Here is a 10,762-nt window from a genome sequence, read left to right as displayed (position 1 = left end):
ACCAGTTAGGAAAGTCCGCTCATTGGTTTTGGTAAAGGACTAGCCGCCTGAGCCTCAGGTGATCATGCTGACATTATCAGTCCACTCTCTACCCTTTTCTCTGACACTTTTAGCCACTACTGCCCGAAACGTATCATTTGCTCCTCTTGTGCGCGTTTCTCTCCGTCCTTCCGGTTAATTTATGCGGGAACTGGCCCACAACTCTACTCTCGAGCCCGTACAGAAAAGGTAGGATGCAAGTTTTCTTTCAATTCCGGCAGTGAAGTTTTTCGGCGAACAACATCAAAGTGACAATCGGCGTATGTCCACTCCATCAGGACGGATAAGACCGGGCCGCGTTGACCCACTTAGAAAGCTGAGGACGAGGCTTCCGACTCGCACTCTCCCATTCAGCGCCCGCGCTTTCCGCCCCTCAGTCCGAGAGGGTTCGCCCGTAAACAAATATCGTATGCTCAGCCTCCAGCTGATCCGTCGTGTGAGATTTCATTGATTATTTCGGTGCACGTGCACGCATATTGGCGCTTCTCCGTCGGCGGTTTGCAAGTTGCTCTTTTCGTATCGATTCGACTGTTGCTATGTCCACGTTGGCGTCCGTGGTTTGCTGAACAACCAAGCGTTTCGCGCGCAGCGTCAACGCCCATCAGTACTGCACGAAGCGTGACCCATTGTCGGACTCCTGATGGCGGTGCACTTCGGTTGGCAGGCGTGGACCATCACAGCCTTGGTGGCAGGCATCCTTTTCGTCCTGATCTATCTGTGAGTACCACTTCACGGCATGGCGACATATTTATATATCCTTTTAGTGCGAGAGCACATGTCCAGCGATTTCGGGCAAAAATTTTCAAAATTGGAAAATTGTAATATCCTCTTAGAGAAATATCCATTCCTGGGATATGCGGCAAAAACTTTCTTTTATAGTGTTTCCATCGATGGCGCATCGAACAATTAGGACTCCCATAGAAATCCAATAAGGAAAGCTTTTGACGATTACAAACATGTTAATAGAAAAAAAAAATTCAAGACTGCCGTCGGATGATAAGCGGAGAGTGACTGTTACAGTGAAATCTCACATTATGCGTTCAGAAAAGGTTTCCCGCTGAAAAATGCTTTTGCCCACAATTGTTGCGTATGTACCGCGGTCCCAACGAAGAATCTTCTGTCAAGCCTCGGAGCAACTCGGCTAAGCTCGGGTTAGTTCGGAGGAGCGTCACACCAGCTGTAGGTAATGCGAGGGTGCCTTGAGGGTGACCTTCTCTGAACTTAGCATAGCAACAGCCCATGCAGAAATAGAGTAAATATTGCCGCAGTTCGGTTTTGAAGCAGTGCGGCGCGACAGATCAGCTTCGCTGACCACTGCACGCAAGAACTAAGCTAACACCGCAGCCGATAACGCCTCGTGTTAAACCCCAGCACACTCCCGGGCTGTGCATTGCACATCGTCGTTTTCATTAATTTCCGTTTGCGGCGCGAAGATATCAGATGAACCTGGATCAGAGCTTAACCTGAGTTCATTATCGTCGCCAGACGTGCTGACGACCTAGTAAAGCGAAACCATGAGCCAACGGCGAAATACCTGCTTTTGCACGTCTACTCGGTTTAACTACGTTAAAACCCTACCACTTTTTTCTCTTCCCCAAGATAAAGTACGTGAGTACCGCTCGTTGATTCTGTCTTACTGAACCTTCAAAATTTCCCAGATCTGCAGAGACCTGATGTATTGTGTAAAATACATTAGCATTAGTCAAATAGAAAGTGCTACTATATGCAGGGCGCAGGTTCATAAAGACCCGAAACTCTACGAGATCCAGTTAAGAACGTAAAGGTATTCTCTAAACTTGCGATCACTAAGAGGGTATTAAGGTAGTAGAGGAATCTCGGTCTGCCACGTTTCTCTCTCTGTACAGTTATAATATTAAAATTAAGTGTTTTTTTGTTTTTCGTTTTTGGCACGTAATGTTGGAGCACCATGAGCACTGCTAACTAATCTGCTCGAAAGGCTTGGGTTGTACCGGGGCTGCTCTGACGTTGATCTTTAAGATGTTGTGAACTGAATTTTGCGAATTACTAGACGGCCATCGTTAGCGCAGGGCTCTGCTACAGCCATGCGGCTCCTATTCGGTGACGCTGCACACCAAGTGTTTTTAAGGCTGAGGTATATGTACGCGAAATTTCCCGCATAGCACCAAGCGAAGGCCGGAAGCGAGGAATGGCACAGTCGGGCGGATTTTTTGCCCGTGTCTCTTGCCTCATCCCTCGGTTCTTCCTTTCGAAAATATAATTGTCCATCACCCTGAAGTGCCTCCAGTAATTAGCCAATCAGACACGGCTGGCGGTACACGCTTCCGGTTTGTGACATCGCTGCTCCCCCACGATCTGCCTTCGCCTCGGGAAGCGTGGCTACTAGGTCATCCGCGTTGGCGCTGCACCGCCATAGTGAAGACATCGCTTTTACAGTGCCAAGACTAAAAAAAAAAAATGACAGAATTTTTGCCTCCATATATAAACGTCCGAAAGCAGATTTGCATGAACAATAAGCACGACGATGAAGACAGAGAATTCTCTATGTCTTCGCGCAACAAATGGAAGTTGATAAAGACGACGACTTGCAATACACAGCGCGAGAGCGTGTCGCAGTTTAACAGGACGCGTGTTCGGCTGCGGCGATAGTCTGGTGCTCTCACGCAGTAGCCAGCGAAGCTCATCTGTTCGTGCCGGCACGGGTTGGAATCCCCGTAACAGATATTTGTTTTATTTTTATTTCCTTCTTTCAATCAGCACACGCCCTTAAACATCCCAAACCCAGAAACACCCTATGATCTGGCTCGGGGTTTACCCTTGGGATATTGCTTTCGCGATTAAAAAGAGAACAACCTCCCTGTCGGTACCAGAGGGATCACAGCATCTATAGCGATCTACGGGCGTGCGAACTGCAGGGTAAAATGCGTGTCCAGCCGTATGCGGGCAGCCTGATCTCCAGTTCCACTGCACTTCAGCGGTGGGTGCTCAAAAACTTGCAGAAGAAATGTTAGCTTGCATAGTTTGCTCCTTTACAAGCTGAACAGGGTGGCATAGTACGGAAGTGTTTACTGAGCCGGAGTGCGCAGGCACCGAACGGAAGCCCATCTCCATTGGTGCGTATCTCGCATATCACCTGTCGCCATCGCTTGCTGAGCTTTCCCATTTATAGATGGAGTGAGCCACAGTGGTCCCCCTAAAGCCCGCCCCGTCAAAGTGCTTTTTTTTCGTGCTCATGGAGTGCCGTTCTGACTAGTTAAGGAAGCACGCACTTATCATCATCAGCCGCAGCAGCCTGACTACGCCCACTGCGGGGCTATGCCTCTCCCGTGTCTCTCCAATTAACCCTGTCCTTTGCCAGCTGCAGCTACCGTATTCCCACAGACTTCTTAATTTCATCCGCGCACAACTTATAGCAAGTTCAGTATTGCTACACATGATACGCGCGTTCTGCAGGTTTCACAGAGAATTTTTATGCCGCATGCGAGGTAGGCGAGCCGAAAAAAACTTCAGGTGACGTCACTGACGTCCACCGCACATTCGTGCGTTGTCATGGAAGACATTAGATGTCCCTAGGAGATCTTGCAATCTTTTTGGGACGTCCTATACACGCTACTCTGGATGGGTTTTCCGTCTCCCACGGAGGTCTGTGGTATTTCCTTGGAGATCGGTCTCTATCTGGTCCCATAGCGCAGAGAGGACTGACAAAGGACAAGGTTCATTTTGCTCGTGGGCAGTTATATCTATACGCTAGAAGAGCAGAAATCAGGTCCAAAAGAGACAACATCCTCATGCGAGGAAAACTTTATTGCCCATCTGTGGAATCACTCTTGCAGGCAACCACGTGTAGTACGATAAAATCGTTTAAAAGCATGTAAAGACCGCACAAATGTTGGTGCACATCTGTAATATTTAATAATCTATCATCAAGCATGTTCCAGCGCAAACAACGAGGACTAGCACATGACGGCGTGCGCCCAGCGCTTTCTCGTCAGTCTTTGTTGTCTGCGCAAGAACGTAAGCACATACGTCATTGACCGGGCCGCGTATTCGCCAACTGCAGGCTGTACAGCCACAAGGCTTGAAACTACGGTGAATTGATCACGGTGACTGAAGATTGTCACAACGGCTTACCTAAAAGGGATAATAAATCCTCTTAAACGCGTTATATGCCACTAAGCATCACGATTTGCGACCTAAAAGGGAAAAATGGAAAAAAAATGAAATTAAAAAAAAACAATAAAAATACAGTACAGAGAGCGGAGTCGAACAGCCGACCTTCCATACGCAACACGTGCCTCTAATCCACTGCGCCATAGCGGCGATGTCAAGCCGTCGTTCTGAATGAATATTTATAACCAGCCTTAATGTGGCTGCTACCTGCCGGTGGGCGGCGCTGTCATCGCTGGCTGTACCGGCTGCATTTGGCGAACACGCGACCGGGCCGCACTGTACATGCGTCGATAAGCACCGGTCGATGAGCATATATGTCCAGAGGTAAAAGAAAGGTATATTCTTAGACGGAGAAATCCCGGAGCAGGCTTTATATCCACCCGCAGGAAGAGTGTTATCCTCGAAGGCGAAGATGGGAGAGGATGATGATGAATGTTGGCAGTTGAAGAGGAGGTTGGCGCACAGCGCTCCCACTAATTTTCCCCTCGACAAGAGCGGCCATGGGGCTTGTAAATTTTAACATTTTTAACTAGTCAAGGTTTTCCGAGCAAATATCGAGCATATATGTCCAGAGATAAAGGAAAGTGTATATTCTGAGGCCAAAAATCCCCAGAGCAGGCTTTATAACCACCCACAGGTATAGTGTTATCCTCGAAGACGAAGATGGAAGAGGATGATGATGAATAGTGGCAGTTCAAGATGAAGTCGATGTACAACGGTACCACAAATTTTCCCCCAGACGAAAGCGACCATCCTGGTCGCCAGTTGTAGTGATGCCGCCGACGGACAAAGACCACAACAGCGGTGGTCTAACAGGAGTGGCGGGAGCAACAAGTCAGTTCACAGGAGTTGTCTGTTCGAGCATTGTGTAGGAACTAATAAAGTGCTAAGAAACATTTCACGCAACCATGGTGTGCGCGCTGGTGTCCACAGAAAAACCACGCCACCAGGGGAGAAAGAAAGTGCAGGGTGGATCGAGACACAATTGTTTCCGAGAGACCTGGTTGGATTCCATGTTCAATAGGGCAGGTTCACGGTAGGGGGCAATGCGGGATGTAAATAGTTCGTGAGAAGATGCTAATTAGGGCACGGGGGCAGAAAAGAAGCATACTTCCATGACTAAAGCAGGCAGACGGTCATGCACAAAGAAATAAGGACCGTATCTGGTTGCTCGTTCCGCGGGGATATTGCAGGCAAAGTCAAGGATGGAATGGGTTAGTCCCACTCGGTGTGGTCAGATTGAATGTAAGTGGAAAGCATGTCCAAAAGGGCCTAATGAAAGCGGCAATTGGTTTGGATGTGATAGGTGGATGTTGTTTTGTGGGCGGTTTTCGAAGCATGGGAGAACTTGCTCCAGGAAGGCGGCGAGAAAAGGCTTGCTATGGTGGCTGAAAAGGATGCGAGGGGCTCCGTGGTGCAGAAGAATGGCATGTAAGAAAAGGTGAGCGATCTGTAGCGTAGCCGGAAGGAGGTGCAGTAGTTTCAGCGTATCTGGTGGGGTGCTCCACGCCAGTGACAATCCGACGATTGCCCGCTTGTGTCAACTGCAGACGTCCATAAAAGTCAATGGCGATGACTTGGGAAAGGGTGAAGGGGCAAGGAAGAGGTTGGAGCATGCAAGAGGTGACGTCGACCGTTTACAGCGTTGACAGGTAACACATGAAGCAACGGAATTGACAACGTTGGCAGGAAGACCGCGGGCTGAATATGCTGTATGAGTAGCCGTAATAAGGCCGAACAGGATACCCACCGGATTTCTTGTTCCAGTAGGGATGAGGATATGCGGCTATAAATGAGGTAGCTCTCGTAGCTGGTGTTGTCACTGCAGCGCGCTCTGTACATGCACAAGCCATAAATCACTACCCGAAAGTTGGAACATTAATTAAAATCAACCAGGAGCTAACCATATTAAGTAGCAAACAGTACAGAGGTGTGCGGGGTCCGTGGCGCCGACTGGAACTGGTAGTCGAAAACTTCGGTTGCTATAGCCTATCCTGCGCCTTTCGTACATCCAGCTGTAACGTCATCATTACTTGTTATTGTAACGGCGAGAACAGAACAGGACAATAAATTAGAAGGAAAGGCATTGGCGAGGGTCCATATTCTTCTTCATAGTGTCCTGTCTTGTTCACGCAGTTCATCACAATGTTGTACGACCGCACCCTAGCCTGTACTCCCGACGGCTTCAATCAAGCTTGCTCTACTTACCATCAATACTGATTGCAAACGCATTGTTCTGTTCGGGACGCATTTCTGTCACCTTGACGAGAATTTCTGCGGTGCTCGCGTTTGCCTCACGAAGGCATCAGGGAGGAAAGGCAGGTAATGTTTTCTTTTTTTAACGCTGTGATGTTTGGGAATAACGCATAGCTCTAGCAGATGGGAAAAAAGCAGCATTCGCTCAGTTCTGGAATTTTATTCCATTTTTACGAAAAATTTGTGCCGAGCTACATGCTAACTTATTACAAGCCACGCCTGTTTAAATTAATGGATGCATCGTACTCAAGGTACGATCAGCAGACCGGGAATATGACCAGCGGAATGCAGTCAGTACAGTTGGATCTCTATGGCGGCATATCCGAACAGTACCTGAAAACATGTTGATACACGTAATTGCCACACGCGAAAAGTTTATTCATCACTGATAAATAAGGAAGACGATGAACAGGCGTCACTAAGACCAGCCGTCACTAAGCTTGCCTGTTTTCCTCCTTTTTTTTTGTTCAAGGTACGCATCACGGAAACGCAACTACTGGAAAAACCAGAACGTTGTGTCCGAGCCATTCAGCGTTTTCTTTGGCTCCACTTTCAAACTATTGTTCACGGTGAGTTGAGTGGAATGCAATTCTCTGAAGAGGGCATATATCAGCAATAGTAAATGGGGGGAAAGTTAGTGTGCTCAGAAAGAAAACTTCCTTTGTTGTTCTTCCACAGATTAGGCTTAGGGTTTCCGAAGCGATAAGGAAGCACAGGCGCGGACAAAAGTAAACGGAGCACGCAACTGTCTTCGAATATTTTTCACACGTCACCTAACTGAAATTTCCAGCTGTGGTACGCGCATGCGGGCAGAGGAAGTTGGTGGGCTTTCTTGTAGACAAATAACGCTTCTTCATTACCAAATGGAGGAAGCGTGATTGCACTTCGAGCGCAATAACGTGCTCCGTTTATTTATGGCCGCGCCTCTACATTGTTTATATCACTAGTGCAGTTGTGTATTTCAACATTTTACTTCTAGCCACTGCACGAGATGGATGCTGCAAGATATAAGAAATATGGGCAGCTTTTCGGGTGAGTTTGTCGCTTATACACCCTAATTCTATTGCTTTCTCAGAATGTTTCCTCAATGCAGGATAAATTCTTTTGCAGTGGCACTGACAAAGAAACTTATCCTTGTAGATTTTGTCGTTGAGCTTTGAAAGCGCCAACACATCTCTTTTTGACCAGTCGAACGCCACAGAAGGGATATATGTTGTGACGAAACAGAAACGAAATGGAAAGAGAATGTTCAGGAATAAACGGCTGAAAGTTACGCCGATAAAATGATATTAACAGTGAATCAATGTACGACCATGGATTTGTGGTCCGAGAGAAAGTTGTCATATTACAAAATTTCTTCCCGTTGTCTATGATACCTTCTTTTTGCTCGCAGTGTTTTCGAGATGGGCAAGGCTGTCCTGTTTGTCGTAGATCCTAAACTCGTAAAGGATGTCTTAGTCAAGGATTTCAAGTCTCTTCCGAACCGAAGGGTGGGTACGACCTGAAAAATGGCGATTGCTTCTGTTCTGGCCTCGTATACTTTCTTGAAAGTGAGAATATTCTCAAGGAGAAATTGAACTTGCATTTAAGAAGTGACACCTCAGTGTTTCCGAAATATCCAACGTGGCTAAGCTTTGCTGGAAAACAATTTACTTCCCCATATATGATTTGAAGGTGTATTGGGCTCAAGTTTAGCCACCTCTTTGATGATTAGACGTGCCTACCTCGAGTTTTGATGATTAGTCCTGGATCAAAACTTTTTGATTCTTAGCGGTAGAATTCTTCCTGCCGTCGTTGTATTAATGGTGCTTATTTTTGTTCTTACGCTGGTGCACAGGTAGCGTGTTTTGCGTAGTGTTCTACTGGCTGTACTTTTATCGTTACTTGTCCAGCTTTTGTCCTTTAATGGGCCGCAAAAGACGTCAGGCCAAAATCTTCAGTGTTCTTACACCACCCCATAATACTTGTCGCATCCCACCAGCGTGCTGTGACGACATCTTTATCGCCGCTAGAACTGGTCCCAAAGAACAGTCGTATTTATCGTCGGACATAGCCTCTCACAGTGAAGTTTGCTACAGTGGCCATTTCTAAAATAGTCGAGCTAAACTGATCGAATTTCTGTCAGAGTTTATTATAAAGGAAATCACTTAGACTTCCGTACAACGCTTACATGTACCAATATGTCTAGCACGGCCATACGTCCGGAGTGACCACCCGTCCCCATCTATGCGTCTTTCTAGGCCGTCTAACTGGCATACGCTGTCACAAAGATGACGAATCTTCGCTGAACGCAGCACTGACGCGAAAAACAAAGCAAAAAAGTATCTACAGACACACTTAAGACTGCATACGTATGAAAAGACACCCACTTGCTTTAAGAACGCAGTCGCCGCGCGCTGCGGCGTCATGTAACCCTGACAATTCTGCCTCTGCATGGCTCTACGTAGCCGCCGCTCCTCTTCTGATCAGCGGGATAACTTAGTCAAGGCAGTCGCCGCCGCACCGCGGCCTGCGCTCCACCTTAATGGTATGACGCGATAGCTAATAAGTTGCCGCCCATATATGCACAATTGGTCCTTCTGTGCTTAACATTCATAGCTCCATGGGAGTCCTCATACCACTCCTGTCCCAGTGATGCAGCGCTTAAGCGGTGCGCCCCTGCTCTTGGATGGTAGGTGCTGCCACCGGTAGGACTTGTGTCATCCAGGTTGCCCTGAGAAACCTCGCGCGACCAATCATTAATTGAACTGGCACCTGCCAGGTTGAATGGGGCAAGTAAAGCTAACGCTTTAAAATGTGCTGCTGCACTCAGCGAACTTTGAGGACAGCGCCTCAGCTCCTTTCCCTCTTCTGTCACATTCTTCCCGCTGCCAATATGACTCCACACGTCAGCAAGGTATGCACGTTAGACCCACTATCCCTTTCCACCCAACAATCTCTGCCTTGCATATTCTGAAGCTCGTCCATTCATATATCAGCGCCGTGCACGCGTTGATGTGCCAGATATTCAAGTAGCGTGCGCAATATGCAGGATGCTCTGAAGTGCCTCTCTTCGTGAAGAAGTGCTAAATAAGTCCCCGTATCCCAACTTGCGTCCCTATCGCAAGCCTGCCTTTCGGCCAGTCATGTGTCGCCGGAAGGGAGGTTTTCGAAACGAGTGCAAATTGGGATACGGGACCAGGTACTCGATACGCACTGGGGCCCGTAGAGTCTCCATGAAAATGAAACTGAAGCCATCAGCCGCACCGCAAAAGTCTGCTCACAGCACTTCGGCTGCCCGCTGAAATGAAGCTGCACAAGAGTCCTTTCAAAGTTGGGAGAGTCTGTCTTCTTAAATGCGAATTATCTATTGCCTTAAATAGGCTTCAGCCTTGCGGCAGAAGTCGCTGAGGCCTTGCGGATCAAGATATATTTAGGGGTGTGCGAATATTTGAAACTGAAGGATACCAGAAAAAATATCCTTCTATTCGATTATTCGAATGAATTACTGGAATGAATCGAATATGTCCACGAACTTTCGAACGCTTAACGATTAATTCGCTCGAAGTTCGAATAAGCAAACCCAGCCTTTATGCCCGACTTCGGAGGCCATGCCTCATACATAACTCTCGTCCGTCTCATGCAGAGAAGTGTGCCGCTAGTTTATTATGTTGAGTTATCACCAGCAAAAAATACGTTTACTATGATCTCGACATGACAATTATAAACATAATACACAGACGTCATGTTGCGACCGCGCAAATGGTGATCAGTGTTGCATCTTCAACAGATGCAGCTATAACTGCGAAAGCAGCGCTTCGCTGTTTCTCACAATTTCTCATTGAATACTAGCTCAAGTAGCAAATATTCGCAAAAATATTCGATTCGCATTCCATTTTGGTCTCTCACTATTCTGTTCGTATTCGATTCGGTTTTTAGCTTAACAATTCGTATTCGATTTGGTAGCAAAGGTAGGCTATTCGTATTCGATTTAGTTCGGGGAAAGTACAATTTGCAAGCCCCCAGGTATATTTCGCTCATTAGTAATGAGTAGTGGCTTAGTGCTTACCCCTGATCTTGTCGCTCTCTCGCTTTTCATCTTGACAGACAGCCGACTTCAATGAGCCCCTCCTGGACAACGTGATGAGTATGGCTGACGTGAAAATATGGCAGAAGGTTCGCCCTGCTTCGATTCCGGCTTATTCTACTGGGGCGCTAAAGAAGGTGACCGGAATTCTGAAACTTTCACCTCTAGCACAACGGGCAAATATAGCTATCTTTTATATTAAACTCATCAGTAGTTCATGACCGAAATTCCGAAAAACGACTTCAAGACGCC

The 10,762-nt window shown here is 47.2% G+C and overlaps 1 protein-coding gene across 1 annotated transcript in view; it reads left to right on the top strand.

Annotated features, from left to right (window-relative positions):
* Positions 1-458: 458 nt before the first annotated feature.
* LOC149339719 (cytochrome P450 3A24-like) overlaps positions 459-10,762 on the top strand; it is a 33,643-nt gene continuing 23,339 nt past the window's right edge. The window contains exons 1-5 of the mRNA XM_089548400.1: positions 459-756; positions 6,917-7,013; positions 7,424-7,476; positions 7,838-7,934; positions 10,531-10,647. Of these exons, the coding sequence (XP_089404526.1) occupies positions 680-756; positions 6,917-7,013; positions 7,424-7,476; positions 7,838-7,934; positions 10,531-10,647 (441 nt within the window). The 5' untranslated portion in view covers positions 459-679. The remainder of the gene's footprint in view (positions 757-6,916; positions 7,014-7,423; positions 7,477-7,837; positions 7,935-10,530; positions 10,648-10,762) is intronic.

This window comes from Amblyomma mixtum, chromosome 6 (assembly GCF_055824585.1).
Source record: "Amblyomma mixtum isolate Tamu chromosome 6, ASM5582458v1, whole genome shotgun sequence".
Taxonomy (NCBI): domain Eukaryota; kingdom Metazoa; phylum Arthropoda; class Arachnida; order Ixodida; family Ixodidae; genus Amblyomma; species Amblyomma mixtum.
This window is presented reverse-complemented; position numbering and strand designations above follow the sequence as displayed.